This window comes from Neolamprologus multifasciatus, chromosome 10 (genome assembly GCF_963576455.1).
Source record: "Neolamprologus multifasciatus chromosome 10, fNeoMul1.2, whole genome shotgun sequence".
NCBI classification, from domain to species: domain Eukaryota; kingdom Metazoa; phylum Chordata; class Actinopteri; order Cichliformes; family Cichlidae; genus Neolamprologus; species Neolamprologus multifasciatus.
In genome coordinates, this window is record NC_140448.1 from 2,345,755 (window position 1) to 2,363,372 (window position 17,618).

A 17,618-nucleotide genomic window follows, 5' to 3' on the forward strand; every position below is an offset into this window, starting at 1 on the left:
AACAAATATTGAATGGTGGTTCACACCTGCTGTCTTTCTGGTCTTGGAGTTATTGTTGTTCATAGTCATCTTCTTGGCCTTTTTAATACGTTGGTATCTCAGTGCATCGATCCTCTCAGACCCTGAAAGGGCACTCTGCGCACCTCGACGTTTTCTGAATAAAGAAGAGAGAAAGAGGAAAAAAGGGGTAACTCCAGGCTAAACGTGGTCAGTGAACTGTATTTCTGCACTACGGAGCGCAACATAACCCACACAATCTCAGAACAGCACTGCTCGTGCTAAGCAAGAGGTGCAGCACATTGCCAAAGGATCAATGTGAGACACCTATTGAGGCTTACCCAAGCTTTGCAATAAGAAAAACATGTGATTATGACTACTATAACGTTATACATCATCTGGATTTACTATGAAAATTTTTCACTAAATAAAATCCAGATCTCATTAAGTATTATGCACCTTGAAATTTCTGGGGCATTGAAGATATTTTGCTCAAATTGATCCAAACAATTTTCATCCAAAGAAAAACAGAGTATTTCACAACTCCTGAAGCTATCTATTGATCCCATTGGCTAGATTAGGTCAGTGAGAAAAGTTCCACTTGCACTGTTGGTTTCAGAGGAACTGTTTCCAAAATGAAGTTTACTAAATGCTCTTTCCAATTCATAAGTTTGCAGATTTGAATGTTTACTCTAATTAGTATGGCATTTCTCTCTGAAAATAACAGATACAAATGTTTCCTTGGCATGAAGTACATTTTTCGCAGCTGTTCATCACTTCCCTCCCATTCACAGAGGCACATGTGACAAGGCAGCCCCCAGATTTCTGCCACAAGCACGCGCTTGATTCTCTCAAGGCACAGAAAACAATATGCTTTACAGAGAGGCCATCTTCCCACCGTGGCTGCAGAGAGAAACCGAATGCTGTTAGTAGAGGGGAAGAATCACAGCTGAGCAACAAAGCATCATCAATATGTGTTCATAGACATGGATACTGTCTACAATGGGCTTCACCATGCTGACAGGGGGAGAGATGGCGGGAGGGGAAAATGACTACTTGGGAACAGTCACATAATGAAAAATAAGCCAAAGAAAAGCGAAGCACCAGGACAACAAATGTAACAAGAATTTATCCATATAATTGTTTCTTTTTTGAAACGGAAGAGCAATATTTAGCGATAGCATGCATGGCAGTTTGCACATGGAACACGACTTTAAAGGGGAATACATTCAAAAGCACTTCATTGGGCAGGTAACTCAAAGATTAAGGGGAACCTCAACCCTCCCTGGTTGCCCCGCTTTTATAAAACATTGGTTCTTTAGAAGAAAAAGAAGTGCAGAAGCTGCTTTGGCAGGGCACTTGTGTCACATGGCAGTGAGAACTGTTCTGCAGTCCACTTACAAGTGCAATTGTATACTTACAGGAGATGAATTGATTCATGCTCTCTACAGATGCTTTATGTAGAGGATTAGGGCCATGTGTCCACCAGGATTTTGTCCTAATTTATATAGAAATGCTCGTGGGAAGTGCTGGTCGTGGCTATCGTTACGCTATAGCTCTTAAAAACTTTCTAGGAATCTAGTGCAATTTTATTAAAAGCTAAAATACATTTTAAATTACTTTGAGCTCCGAAGTTTAAACGCGCAACAATTTCATCACTGCCAAGAACATGCAACAGCACTGTCTGCTTCATTTTTAAAGCAAAAACAAAAACAACCACAAGAAAACACAGTTGTCAACTATTCCTCCCAGTGGACACACAGCTTCAGGTGACATCACAACGCCAATCTTACAAAATATTTTATTGCCTTCAAAATATTTTCAATTGGGGTCGTACAATATAAGCATCTGTTATTTAGAAATGGCAGAATGTGTCACGCTTGAGGAGAATGCTAAAAGCATGTTTACAAAGTGATCCGAGAACAGAGAGTGTCTATGCGGAGGAAAGAAAAGGTCCACGCAGTCACTGTTTTTATCGAGTCACTCAGTGCCAAAGAGACAAAACACCAAAATCAACCTGTATGGTTTTTTTTAAGTAACAAAACAAAAGCTAACCCTCTAAATTCATACACAACTTTAGGCAGAAGAAGACCAGCCTGTAAAAATGGAATGATTCAACCAAGTATAACAGATATATACTGATATAAACAAATTTTAATACAAATGGCTAAACAAAATAGTCCATCTTAGTTGTCTTAGCTTATTTTGAACTAGCTCATTTTATATTAACTAGCCTTAAACTTGGGCTGATGCAGTGGGATCATATTACTAGTAACAAGTATGTCTGTTATATTCTCAATTATACAAAACACTTCCTACCATGAATCTACTTCTGTTAAAGCTTTTAATAGTGTTTCACACCAGTTTGCATATTGGTGGGGTAAAAGTTCTGTGACATCATTTATGACCCCAGGTATGTATGTACACACACACACACACACACACACACACACACACACACACACACACACACACACGTCTTTGCTGTTCCTAGGACTGTACTCTTCTTGACAGAGATCTCAGGTGAATCACCTGGCCAGTGTGGGAGTCACTGCCCCAGGTCCCTCAGTTGCTACAGGGGCAACTGTTGCCTTCATCCTCCACACCCTCCTTCTTTAGCACTTTTCTCAGCCCTTGGTTTTTCTCAAACGTCCAGTCTTCTTTTTTGCTGTCAGTTGGTATAGCTACGTCTATTACTGCAGCCTTCTTCCTCTGATTGTCCACCACTTTTCTGTCTGGTTGGTTGATCGTGAGCTTGTTCCTGTGTGGCCATGATTAGTTCCACTGCGCTGTCTTTCAGTCCAGCTTGATCTAGCTCAGTGGTTCTCAAACTTTTCACAATGACTACCACCTCATAAAATACATGGCTCTTAAAGCACTGCCCTTACGACCGACAACAAAGTACAGTAGTAGGCCTATTTAACACCATATACAGTTTACCAGAGACAATTTTATTTCTTATATGAATGTTATTTATTTTAACTGTCATAAACAGGATGTGACAAGTGATGTATGAACCCTAAACTGCTCTGCGTTTATTAAGGCTGTTGTGGTTTTAACATGTTTTAATGCTTTGTATCTTGTTCTATGTTCTTGTTCTTGTTCTGTGAACAAGCCCCTAAAAAGATCACTGTTGGCCTCTCTTGGTTTTTATTACCACTATTCATTTTAATGCTTAATTTTTAAAACCTTACGATGTAACTGCTATGCGATTGCATTTCTCCCTACCCATCGGGAACCCTCACGTTAACTTTTATCGAGTGGAAAAAAGTTGGCGTTCATCCTCCAGCTTCACTGTGCTAACATAGCTGTGTCGCTAGCAATCACGTAGCACAACATTATATACGAGCTAGTCCAACTTCAGTAACCCTGCAAACGTCACTGCTGTTTAGTTTTCTGTCTTTATTTATGTCGGAAGCGATAGCAGAGCTGTACGTTTTAATTTTTCAGAAATCCCTCAGTCAGAACATGGTACATTATCTAATCTTAAAAATGTTTTTGGAGACTTCCGCGTACCACTAGAGGGAGCCCCCATACCACCAATGGTACGCACACAGTTTGAGAGTGACTGGTCTAGCCGTTGGTAGGATTTCTTCATGTCAGTCACGTCTTCTAGCTGCCTGTGGAACATACCATGCAGGAGTCTGTCCTTCCATTATGGTGCCCATCTTCCTCCTCTTAATTCTTCTGTTGCCTGAGATATTCACTAAGCACATGACTGGCTGTGGCTATCTTCCTGATGTACTTATCGATGTTTGTTGCTTCATCCTGGATAGTGGTTTGGACAGTGACTAGTCCTCAGGCTCCTTCCTTTTGCTTAGCATACTGTCTCAGGGTGCTGGACTTGGGGTGAAACCCTTTATGCATCGTAAAGAACTTTCTTGTCTTGATGTCAGTGGGTTCTCTCTTCCTCTTTTGCCGGCTTATTATCCCAGCAGGAAAACTGGCAAGGCTTACGTGTTGACTGCCAGGACTTGTTCTTCCCATTCAGCAGACTGCTCAGGACTTGCCTTACTCTCTGAAGGTATTTGGGGCTTTCCAAGTGGCCTCTTCATGGTTCCCATTCAGGATCCAAGGTACTTGTAGCTATCCTTGATGTCTGCAATGCCGCCTTCTGGTAGTTCATTACCCTCAGTTTTACTTTTTTGACTTTCTTCCCTCTCTGTGTTACCATCTAACTACATTTCTCTCCAGTCTGATGTTGTTCTTTTTTTTAACCATGATAGACATACTTGGAGTAGCAAGACTTTCTGCAAAAACAATTGCAAAAGCTTTGAGGGAGATAATTTGGCTAATGCCAAATTGATAAACTGGCTCAAATGAACGATTGTCAACATCAGAACATGAAGATTATCAAATTTCAGACTATTTTGATACACTATTGTGTACATGAATCCTTCCCATAGAGGTGGGCCCTTAAGGAGGTGATCAGGATATTTCTGCGATGCATCTGCAATGTGTGCCCAGAGCACAGGTATTGCAAATTGTGTTTGAAAGATAAAGCAGTGTCACCTTGCACAGAACCTCGCTGCTATTACTTTATTTTATATTATCTGTTATCTTTCCATAATTAGATAAGTAATTTCTTTCAGATATGTCAGCAATCCAAACATTTTCAAGTCTTTCTTTACAAAATATTTTCTACATTACACATCTACATACAAGATTGTTTTTAATTAATGAAGCACCTATCAATGGAATTGATAAAATATCCAAGAACGCCCCAAATGTGGCTCTACCGGACTGTAGATTGTTGTTGATCAAAGCATTATAGACTGAGTTCAACATTTTGGTGTTAAAATGATACTACCATCTAGGTATAGATCAGTCCCTCAAACATAACCTGTTAAATGTATTATTTTCTACTTTTATTGAAGCAAAGACAACTTGTTTTTCAGGGAAGTGTCAGAGGAAGATGCTAAATAAACTGTGCAGGTGTAATTTTTGTTTTTAACTCCTTTTGCAAAGAAACAATAAAAAATATACAGTAAGATAAAGAAACGAGCATACGTATAATAAATGGAAATCACTTTTTAAAAAGTCCTGTATCCAATATGTCAGCGTCACTTTGTATATTTAGATGCTAAAATAGCTTTGTGACTTGAGGGTTAATTAGATTCCTTTAAACTGGACTTAATTTCACCTTTAATGTAGCCTGATTGTTTTAAGGCATCTTATCAAGTAGAATTACCTTACTGCCTTGGTATTCAGATTTGCTTGTCACAGGGAATACTTTAAGTAACTAAATTATTCCTGTTATTATCTTCAACTAGGTCTACACAGGAAGTGATTTGCTTTCCAGGCATCACTTTGAAGCTGACAGGTGGTTGCTAGTTGATAATCCGGACTCCAGCTGAATAGGCAACCTTCTTCAGCTTAGAAGTTGAGAAAAGATCATTTTGGGTCCTGACATTTCTTTTCTTTTTTTTCAGTCTTGTGGTGAGACAAACTTGGAGTAGAGCTACACTCTGAGCAATACTGATACATAAGAAATTTGACAAAAACAACCAGCTCACAAGAGACAGCTGAACATAAACTATGGTTAATCCATCCATCCCAAAAGCCAAGCAGTTAGCAGTGTGCTCTGCTTTGTCTTGACATAGTGAAAAATGGGTAAAAATTTTGTACGCCAGCTGGCGGTAGCTGGTAGGCATACCAAAATACACAAAAATAATTGGATCAGGCACCGTAAGGTGAGTAGAGCAAAATAAGCAGGTCTTGTTTTGGACATCTTGAAATGAATTCTGATATCGCCATTATTTGCTGATGAGTGCTAACTACATGAACTACTGGATCATGGATTCAGTATGGATTCAGATTTCTTCCTGCTGCTGCAGCTCTTGCTTTGTTTTGTTTTAAACTTGCTGATAAATGTATTATTCTTGCTCACTGTGATTTATATGAAGGTGAAAAAGCTCCTTTTTGTTTTGTATGGGTTTTTTTTGGCATATGGTCTTTGCAAGGCAGAATCTTTGCAAGGCAATCCTGCTGACGGTTCTACTACCCGGAGCAAGGAAACTATAACAATTCAGAAAATAACCAGGAGTGTGAGGTATTTGGAAAATAATATAAACAAGCTTGGTTAACTGGTTAAGACTCAAACGAAGCACAGTGAGAGTAGTCTGAAGCACTTAATGAAGTTACGTTTAGTCAAACCCTTGCCTGCCTTCAGGTCTGTTGGCAGGACAGCAACATCTATCTGAGTGATAAGAAGAAATGTGGAGGGACTGCATTAGTTAGGCCTGCACCTGTCATGTTGCAGGAGGGAGGTGTTTCTGTGATCTGAAAATTTAATTCTTAGCTGTGGGAATTCATCAATATTATGTGCCAATGGAATTTTACATTGTTGATACTATTTTAATCTAAACTGAATCAGCACACTGTTTGGGTTCCTCTACCAGCTAATAAAAAAGTCATTCAAATGACTGTGGCTGTGGTGAATGGCTATGGATAATTCATGGATCCTGGCCAACCTCTGAACTACTTGCTGTACATGCAACTGAACAGTTTCGTAACACGTTTGTACTCATCTGCCACCAAGACCAGTACAGAAAAATTACTTTTGTTTCAGCAAAAGCAATCACTGAATTTTTACCAAGTCTTTTGACAAGAATATCTACTAGTTGGAATCACTAAGTGATATACACAATAATGTGTGGTATCCCAATACAAAAGTCCACTTGGAATGACCACATGACATTGAATAACTACACACGTGTGGAAGTTACTGATCTTTGCATGTTTGGATATTTTTCTTCTTCAGTATTGCAGACATTGTGATTTATTATAAACTAAATGCTGTGTTTTGAACATTCTAAGTGTTCAGTTTGAGTATACAGTGGTCCCTCGCTTTTTGCTTTTTGCAGCCTCGCTGTTTCGTGGATTTTTTTTGTGCGTGTGTGCAATTTTGCATGCTTTTTTTTTTTTTTTTTACAGCGCATTGTGTTCCGTGTCCTGATCGGCTGTAGACCATTGTCAATCAATCTCCTCCGTGCCGTGTCTCCTGTGTAATGTGTTCAACTTGTCAAATTTACATAAAGCTTCAATTGCTAGCAGTGTGACTCTGAAGTGCTGTACTGTATGTTTGTACGTTTTCTCCCCAACAAACACAACAATGTCGACGAAACGTTTTGCACCGTCAAAGGCACCTGCAGTAGCACGTAAAAGGCAGAGGACGATGCTAACCATCGCACAAAAAGTTGGACTTCTGGACATGCTAAAGGAAGGTAGAAGTTACCGTATTTTTTGGACCATAAGGCACACCGAATTATGGTAAATGGTAAATGGCCTGTATTTGTATAGCGCTTTACTAGTCCTTAAGGACCCCAAAGCACTTTACACAACCAGTCATCCACCCATTCACACACTGGTGATGGCAGCTACATTGTAGCCACAGCCACCCTGGGGCGCACTGACAGAGGCGAGGCTGCCGGACACTGGCGCCACCGGGCCCTCTGACCACCACCAGTAGGCAACGGGTGAAGTCTCTTGCCCAAGGACACAATGACTGTCCAAGCCGGGGCTCGAACTGGCAACCTTCAGATTACAAGGCGAACTCCCAACTCTTGAGCCTCGATCGCCCCTTTGAGGTGAGCAAAACAAAACAGTCAGATAAGTCAAACTTTACTCAACTCATTCTTCTTGCTTCCTCTACTTCTGTACCATTGATTCATTGAATTCATGTTGAATTCTCTGGCAGCTGCTCTATTCCCATGTTCTGGACCTGAAAACAGGGTTTGATCTTTGGTTTCATTCTATAATACTGGACTTATTTTTCTACGAAGGTTTGAACTTTGAGGGTGTTTAAACAAGAGAGAAAAGTGTATAAAGTGTGTAGTGAGTGGTTTTACAGCCTTAAAACATCTATAATAACTTTAAAAAATAAAGTTGGCTACTTCGCGGATTTCATCTATCGCAGGTTATTTTTAGAACGTAACTCCCGCGATAAATAAGGGACCACTGAAGCCCAGTTCAATCTTTACCAAAAGCTACCCATAAATGTATTTCTAATAACAAAGCTTGATTCACTGGCTGGGACCACATCCTCATAAGTTTGACAGCATTTCTAGTAGATAATGGCAGATGATGTGATCATGAATTGAGGCTGCAGCTTGGGGAAAGCCTCAGAGAGAACTGGCAGCAGGACCCGGGCCAGGCAGATCCCCATGTACTAATGAGTAGTTAAATCATTGTAAAAGGGAGGGAGTGAGGGTGGGGCGCAAAAACGAGAACAAACAGCTTGTAGAGAACCGGAAGGGACATGTATGGAGGTTTGGCCCCACTTCTGAAATCCAGATAAATTATCTTGAATAAGAGTTCAGCGGCATGAGGAAGAGCAGTCCCCACACAAGTGGACAAGTGGTTTAGTCTTTAGTGGTATATTTCAGTAATACCGTAGAACAAGATTCCCACATTACAGAGAGGGAGAAGCTGCAATAGATGGAACAGATGTTCCGGAGAACTTTTTGAATAAAATTCTTCGCTTTGCTTGATTCTTGACTTTTTCTAGTATTATACTACTACTGGTGTAGAGGGTTTCTTGAGGTGCTGACCTATTGTTCAGGGGAAGACTGCACCATGTCAAAATAAATGGTTATAGGGCTATGAAAACATCAGAGTTGTTGCACACACAACAACCAATATGGTGACCATTAATGAGGGTTAAAGGCATACTCATAGATGCTGACCCATTACTTAGCCAAGCGCACTTAACCCCTTTAATGCACTTAGTTCAGTGCATTTTACTCATGTGACTTTTGCATACCATGCCCAAAAAACATGAGCTGCGTGCAGTTCAGTTGGACTCGAGCATACGACATGGTACTGTGTCCCGGGCTGCAAGACCTGTCTCAACTCAGGTACAAAAGGCCTAAAAACATTAACTATTACTACCGCTGGAGTGTGCTTTTCAAAAGTATGTGTGTGTGTGTGGGTGTAGGTGTGTGTGTCAAAGAAACAGAACGGATAAGTGAAATGTACTTGGACCATCAAGCATTGTATAAGTGCCAGCTGATCTTTGCTGAAGTAATTTGGTTAAGGTTATATGTAGTGACGTAAATAAAAACTTTTAAATGTTTTCATGAGATATATACACTAAGGATATATCCATCTGTGATTTGGTATCCTTAACAGATTAACAGGGTTAAAGTTTTTGTGATTGTGGTCAGTTAGCAAACAACTCAAGCATGAAAACATGTTGGTGAGACATTTCTGACCTGATCTATTATCTTACAGATGGCATATGCATATCAGTCAGGATGCATAATGTACTTAAGACTGCAGAACTTAAAATGCATAGCCACTTTGACATAAAGGGAAAAAAAGAAAGAACTGAAATCAGCTTCATGTGTTGACTGAAGTAAGGAACAACTCAAAGACTCAAAGGCTTGTATTCCCCTTTAAAGGACGAGGTGATCAAAAAAGTCCCACCTGCTAACCCCCCCCTTTCAGACATGGATCCAACCCTTACCTATTGCGGTGTAGAGGACCTGGTCACAACAACGCTGCCCAGATAGCTGAGATCAATCAAAAACAAAGCAGGTAAGACTCGAGGAGCCATCAAGAACCACCACACTGCCCCTACTTGATAATGATGGAGACATTGCAGTACATGAGAAGCGGACAGGCCCTGTGACACACTTTGCCCAACAACCTTCCCTTGGTAGTCAGACCTGGATGACCTGAAGGCGTTTAAGGGAGTTGGGGAGACGTGGGTTATAGAATGGGGGAGGAAAGTAGAGTAGGAAAAAAAATCTGAAAGATTGGACAGTAAGGGAGAATTGGTCATGCAATCAAGTTACAAAGGCTGAGGATGGGCCGCAGGGCCTGCCACGATGAACTCATCCCTCTGCATGATAAAGGCATCGTCAAAGGCTTGGAGCTGGACATAACAATGGGTGTTTTCTCTGGGGAACTGACTTGGTGGATATTATGAGAGTCCTCCTGTTAGGTGAAAGCAGGGTAACATAATACAGATGGAAAAACAGGGATCCCGTGGTGATGTCTGCATATTACCAGGCTTTCAGGGGCCTGCCCCCCCCCCCCAAAAAAGCATTTGACTGGCCATGGTTTTTAATTTTTTTTTAACCAGATGGATTGTAGCCCTTAAAGGTCTGAAATGCAATCTGTGAAGCAAATGCATTTTCTTGTCAATTCACCATTTAATTTACTCACTTACTTTTAGCATTTTCACATGAAGATTTATGATGTACATTTCCAGGTGAATATTTTGAAACAGTGCTTCAGAGATTCAGTGGGTGAGTAAGTTTATGTCTGACATGAAAAGCAGCACTGACCAAATTGAAGCTAAACTTAAAAAAAGGAACTCAAAAACAAAAATCTAGAGTTCATCAAATGAATCCGAGCAAAATGGTTTCCTTCCACCATACAACTTTCATTTTCATTAAGTCAAATGAAAAAAGCATAAGCTAAACTATAAAATTAATTTGCCACAGAGATGACTTTAGGAAATAATGATTAGTACATAGCACTTCAGTAACAAAAATATCAGAGCAACTTCACAAACCAAAGCATTATGGGTTGGGGCAGATGACTCAAATGGTATCCCGCTCTGTAATCCTTATGGACCTACCCTGAAGCTGACAACTGGGGTGGAGAAGGCTCCGATGGAAGGATCTCCTCCTCAGTCCTCCTTTGAGATGGCATCTGCCCAAATATGTTGCTGCTTTCCATAGGGGGTGATGGAGACTGGGAAGCTGGGTAGCTGGTTGCAGAGGTGGCAAAGGCCATGTGGGAATGGTAGCTGGGGCTTGCTCTCCTGCTACCGTGGGCTTGAGCAGGTGAGGAGGAGGGAGAAGATCTTCTTGAGAAGCTGGCTGTGGAAGGAGGGAGGAGGGTAATCTCAGACATCTCTGAAGGTATAGTAGGTTGGACAATGCCGGGACGTGGCCTGGGACGAACTACTATCTCTGGGGAGCCCTCATGAGAGCTAAGGGGGCTTTGGGTGAGGGGTGAGAGGCGAGAGGGCTGAAGAACCACCTGATGCATGCCAGAATCCATCCTACGAGCATGTCTGGGACTGAAATGAGGAGTGGTTTCAAACCATCGTGTGTCCAAGCTACTGAATGTGCTAGGAACAATATGGGCCATTGGATCGGTGTAAGGCAAAACCGGCACACCCATTCCATGGCTTGTGTGTCTTAGCTGCCCTAAATGTGCCTCTTGCATAGCTAAATGCTTGGCTGGGGAGCCATGAGGCCTGGCCCTGCTGGGAGACTTGCTTGAGTGGCTCTTTGGGGCCTCCAGTGGCAGGACAGCTGGATAAGTGGGCATTGGAAGAGAGGAGGGCTGGATAGCACTAAGGGGAAGAACATGAGGTGGAGGGGGATAGGGAGAATCGTGGCGGAGATGCAAAGGTTGATGTGGTGGAAAAATGAACTGGGGTCCCTCCAAACTTGCAAAGGTAAAATCCAATCCCTGCCAAATCTCTGGAGAACGAATGGAAGAGGTGAGGGTCAGTGGAAGTGGAAAACCAGAGACAGCATATTGCGGAAAATCACTTTCTCCCATTTCTTCAGGAATCATAGCGTGGCCAAAAGGACCCTCAGCAAGGTATGGAGGGGAGGACATGACAGAGCTAAGTGGGCTGGTATCTGGCATGTAAAAAGGAGGTGGAGGATCATGATCTCCAGGAGGACCTAGATAGCCATAAAAAGCCCTGTGGTGGAGAGAGCCTCGGATCTGCCCAGTGGCCTGGAGCCGACTGCTCTCCATGATGGTCATACCTTCGAAGGGCCTGTGGAAATGAGAGCTGTAGGCTGGAGGTTGCAGGTAGGATTCCTGACTGGAGATAGGAGAGATCTGGTGAGGCCGCAAGGGGGGCATAACTGGTGGAAGAGCCCTAGCGTCATCATTCTCTTCATCTGACTGTCGGAATTCAGGATATAGGTCTGATTCTTCCACAAACGGGAAGCCCTCAATTCGCCGGGGTTTGACAGACATTTCTCTGTCTGTAGGATCTATAACAAAACGTCCATCTGGGCCTCGACTGATGAGTTCAATGGGTATTGTTGCTTCAGCTTCATGCTTGGGGATGCTGTATTTCTTGCTTGTTATTGCTCTTTTGGTCTTTTTGTATAGAGATAGTTCCTCCTTCTTCCCTGGACTTGGGGGTGGTTTTTTTCCACGCTGGTCATGACTATCTTCAGATGATTCTGATGGAGATGCCTTTGAACGAATGCTCTCTGGGCTCACCTTTCCTGAAGATGACCTGTGGAAAACAATACAGATGAAGTGATCATTTAAAATGGTACTTCTTTACAAAATAACAGTTTACTGATGGTGCTGGAGATGAATCCAACTACACCAGAACAAAAAATGGATTAAAGAAAGAAAAACTAGACCCCATTTACAGGATTCCAAGTTCTAAGTCAAAGCAGTGATCATGAATCATTAGCAAACAGAAATTCAGCAAGATACATTTCCTGTTTATTTTTAGGCAGTTAAACTAGAACAACAAATATGCAAACTTTCAAACTCAGAGAAGGCACTCCTCCGACGAGACTAAAGCTTTATCCCACAATTTTAAAGTAAGCAAACCAAATGTAACAGTTTCTTCCTTTGTCAGCGTTCCACTTCTCCATCAAGTTTCATATGAATTTGGTAAGTGAAAAAACATCTTGACAATACTGGACACATCGTGACTTTTTTTCAAAAGTGAAAGTGAAGGGAGTGTTCACTGTACAATACACAAAATCATTAAATTCATGCATAATTCTGACAACAACAAACTGGTTTATTGGTACCCACACGAACACTCAATATGTCTTCCCTGAAGGCATGTGCATAGACCAGTTTTAACCATTGCAGTAAAAGACTGTGTACCGGACCCAAGAACTACTAGTAGTTATCTGTAATTTGTTAGATTTATAACTGTTTATGTTATTGGTTTTAAAAGCGGTTTAACATTTAGTCTTATAATGGGATGCCTTAGTTGCAGAATGCTTATATCATATGCCCTATTACTGCATTTTACCTTCTTTCATTCCCTCTATATCATCCCCCACTTTATACCTGATACTTTAGCTCTACTTCATCATTATCATTTCCTAAAGTTAAAGGCAAACCAGTACGTGTACGGTACAATTTTACTTCCAATGAAGTATTTCATTCATTCAAAAGTTGAATTCCATGGCAGTATGACGTCACATTTTCCCATTACAAAGCACTGTTCAGGAGCACAAGAAAACCAAAGAATTTTGATACCCCAAAACGAAATAAATAAATAATAAATAAATAATTTCACCACACTCGCTGATATTAGAAACAGAGAGCTGTTTGTAAAACCCAATGGTTATCGGCTGTACTGACCAACACTGTTAAAGCTCTAGTATGGTAGAGCTATGACTGATTTGTGAGAAAGGAGAGACTTTGATTGATGACATATATAGAAAATTAAGAATATCAGAGCTTGGAGTGAATGATTAGCCACATTTGTCAAAACTAGCTGAAAGGATAATTCAATCACCATACCCAGTGAAGAGTATCCCACTAGTTGGGATACATACTATTTTGTGCCAATTTTGCAAGTGTTTGGACAATTTTGGTATCTATCCTTCTATATGATATCTGAGAGGTCTTGACCAAATTCAAAATTTTTAAAAGATTACGAGTTACAGTATATAACTTGTGCTTGTATATAACAAGAAACTGAGACACTTTGATGTTATCAAAGTCTTTCTAACCAAATTCTTGTTAGAAATTAGTACTAGAGCGCTATAGGAAAAAGGAAATGAAACCACAATTTCTTTGAAGCCACAATCCCTTTATTTAGTGATAAAAGTCATTTATAGCAGGTCTGTTTGTTATAACCTAAATAAACAGTATAGTATGTCACATGCAATACATGTTAAAGGTACCAGGTTTCAGTAGCTACCTTCACTGAAAAGTACCATCTGCTATTTGAAGTCATGAGTACTTCTCATTAAATGTAACAACAATTTGTTTATCATTACAATAATCTAATCAATCAATGTTATAAATTTGTGTAGACAACAACATTGTATTTCTAAACTATGTGAAAGATGGTGTCTCTGATGAACCAGGATCTTTGTTAGGTATTATTTCTTGCAAGCAATATTGGTTGAAAACGATATAAAATTTAGTAGAAGTTAGTTGTTGTTATGGTAACAATATTGCTGATAACATTCATAAATCTGTTATCAGACCTACATAGCTGTAATGCTGCTGGAGTTTCCTTATAGTATTTATGGCTGGTTTGTATACACTGTGGTTTGAATATAAGCTCCCTGCCTCTCTTGCAAGAGAGAAGATACTTATTAGGGACTAGAAAGAGACAGCATACTTATCCTATATTGGCTTCCTGCTAAATCCAGAATTGAATTTAAATCCTTCTCATTATAAACAAGCTTTTGAATAATCAGGCTCATCTTAATGACCTTTTAGTATTGTTTCAACCCATTAGAGCACTTCATTCTCAGAGTACAGCCTTAGTTGTTGTTCCTAGTGTATTTGAAAGTAGAATATGAAGTAGAGCCTTAAGCTTTCAGGCCCTCTTCTGTGGAACCAACTCCCAGTTTGGATCTGGGAGACAGACATCCATTCTACTTTTAGCATTAGGTTTAAAACGTTCATTTTTGATAATAAAAATATATAGCAAGGGCTGGATCAGGTGACCCTGAATCCTCCCTTAGTTATTCTGCAATAGGTCTAGGTTGCTGAAGGCTTTTTTATTCACCTTTTTCAGAAACTGTGAAAAAGTTTTTTATACACCACTCTGCATGTAATCATTAGTTATTAATAATCTCTGGCTCTCTCCCACAGCGTGTCTTTGACTCATCTTTCTCCCTTCACCCCAACCAGTCGTGGCAGGTGGCTGCCTCTCCGAGCTTGTTTCTGCTGGAGGTTTCTTCCTGTTAAAAGATTTTCCTTCCTACTGTCGCCAAAGTGCTTGCTCAAAGAGCATCATATGATTGTTGGGGGTTTCTCTGTTTTCTTTGTATTATTGTAGGGTGTTTACTTTACAATATAAAGCATCTTGAGGCAACTGTTGTTTGATTTGGCACTATATATTGTAAATTAAACTGAACTGAATTAAATCGAATTGAGCATATTAGTTACTGACATATTTATCCTTATAGTACAAACTGGTTTGTTTAGGCTTCTGGAAACTCAGCAGTTAGAAGTAATGGATGAATCTCCTAAATGGATCATTATCCACAGCTTCACAACTCCACAGCTTATGGATATGCAGGTGATGAGACCTGTCTTCATCAATACATTTTCACATTAGTTTAACAGAGCTTCAGAAATATAGCCCGTCCACAGTCACAAGGCAAAAAAAGTGAGTGAAATTACATGACCATTTGCAAATGGTAGAAAGCCATGAGCTGGTGTTAAGCAGAAGGTTACTTCTTAGAAGAACCAATGGCAGGACAAGTTAAGGAAATCAAACGAGTTACTAAAAGACACAAAACATGGGTGCCTGTGTCAAAGTTTCCAAAAGTCTTTGTCTGTCCATTTTAACATATAAAGTGGTTTGGATAGAGCGAGGGCTAATTTCTGTTTTACTTGCAGTGAGTTTGAAAACAAACATTTAAAATAGCTCATCCACATCTAGATTGAGATTTTCTGAAGGTTGCAAGAAGCTGTTGTTGCCCCAGGACAATGCTTATTGCATCTTATTTTCCTGAAACACTTCAGCAGAGGTGTACCTCCTTATTACCAGCCACCGCACTTAATTTTTCAAAAATGGCTCATTTTGTCATTAAAGAAGGCCTACAAGACTTGGACATACAATTCACATAACTGAGCAAAATAGAGGCCCGATCAGAAGTTTAAGAAGGTTCCAAGTAGAGCTTCAACATGCAACAAGGAGAAATGGGAGTGAGACAAAACATTTTTTTTGAGCAGGCAATTTATTAAAAACAACTCTTAAACTGAAACAGGCTTTTCTCAAGCAGATCAAAAGTTTAGGACCACATGCTTTTAAAAGGCCAAATCTGTGCAAAAATCTGGATTCATTGTCATTTTCTGTCAGGTAGTCACACTGTCATGACATTCTGATGGCAAAGGCAAAAAAACTCTTTCCCTTTTTGAATATGGTCGGGTTGTTAAACTGCATAAGCAGGGTCTCTCACAGCGCCATCGCTGCTGAGGTGGGACGCAGTAAGACAGTCATTTGGAATTTCTTAAATGATCCTGAGGGTTATGGAACAAAAAAGTCAAGTGTAAGACAGAAAAGAAATTCACCAACACTGACCAGGCTGTTCATCAAGACTCTGGACAATCCTCGACCCAAATTAAGGCAGTTACTGGTGCCGACTGCAGCCCCATAACCATCAGACTGCATGTGAGACTGAAGGGGTTCAAAAACAAAAAACGTCTTCAAAGGCTCCAAAGTTCTATAGCGTTATACTTGAACACCACAGAACTGACTGCTTGGACTTCGCAAGAGAGCACCAAACATGAGACACTGAAAGGTGGAAGAAAGTTTTATTCTCTGATGAGAACAAATTTAACCTTGATGGTCCTGATGGTTTCCATTGTTACTGGCATGACAACCAGATGTCACCTGAGATGTTTTCTACGCGCCACAGTGGAGGGGGCACCATAATCATCTGGGGTGCTTTTTCCTTCAGTGGAAGACAGTAGATGCCCTTCGTGTGGCTGTCTTCACCACTTGGAGAAATGTTCCCACTCACTTGCATCAAGCATGCTGCAACAAATTTTTGAAGTGATCAACAATAACGGTGGAGCTACTCATTACTGAGTTCATGCTTGGAACTTTGATTTCTGTTTTGGGGGTTTACGGGGGTTCTTTTGGAGGTGTGGTCCTTAACTTTTGATCAGCTGCAAACAGGCCTGTTTCAGTTTAAGCGTAGTTTTCTATAGATTACATGCTCAAAAAATGTTTTGTCTCAATCCCATTTCTTCTTGTTGCATGCTGAAGCTCTACTTGGAACCTTGTTAAGAGCCAGACATGCAAAATATGATTTTTTGCCATTTTTCAATTGGTCTTAAACTTTTGATCGAGACTGTATATGTCTTACATTTAAAACACCAGGAGTATCAAGTTCACAATATAAAGAATTTTAAAAGATCAGTTGCCTTGGACTAAATTTTTCACTGAATGAATCACCATTTTAATAATGAGTGGTCATTACATGTATGTATTGTACTTCTGTAACAGGGTCTAAGCGCTGGCCTTCATTAAATAAGAAGATTGAAATTACTCTGCAAGTATACTCTGGCCAAGGAGTGAGCCTAACTTAGCAAGAAGACTGAAAGGCAGAAGGAAAAGGTTAGCTGGTCTCTCCAAAAAACTACAAACTCCCTCAGTAACTGCAACAAATCTAAAAAAATAAAGGACAGTAATATGAGTATAGCAGTAATATAGAGCAATATAATGAAAGATAATTGTGATTCATTCACTGTGACACATGAAAAAGAGTCCCATTATCTACTTCTTCTATCCTGAATAATATATTCTAATTTTTCCCCAGAGATTCAAATGAAGCTCCTTTACCGCTCATGAACGAAAGACTACGACCAGTATTGTTGTTGCCTGATTGTAGTTGTCCAGAAGCATGCAGACGGGTCAAGAGTCTGAGGTGCTGAACCAAAGTGAAGGAGGGTATATA

General features: G+C 40.3%; 1 protein-coding gene across 8 annotated transcripts in view; it reads right to left on the bottom strand.

Annotated features, from left to right (window-relative positions):
- Positions 1–17,618, bottom strand: part of igsf9bb (immunoglobulin superfamily, member 9Bb) — a 165,825-nt gene that overhangs the window by 9,439 nt on the left and 138,768 nt on the right. For 5 of the 8 annotated variants that reach the window (XM_085174206.1, XM_085174209.1, XM_085174207.1 and 2 more), the window contains 2 exons: positions 10,589–12,226; positions 27–154 (listed from right to left, as the gene is read on the bottom strand). In XM_085174206.1, coding sequence (XP_085030332.1) covers positions 27–154; positions 10,589–12,226 — 1,766 coding nt within the window. Of the gene's footprint in view, positions 1–26; positions 155–5,952; positions 9,513–10,588; positions 12,227–17,618 lie in introns of those variants that run through there. The other 3 variants (XM_085174214.1, XM_085174211.1, XM_085174210.1) reach the window with 3 other exon arrangements.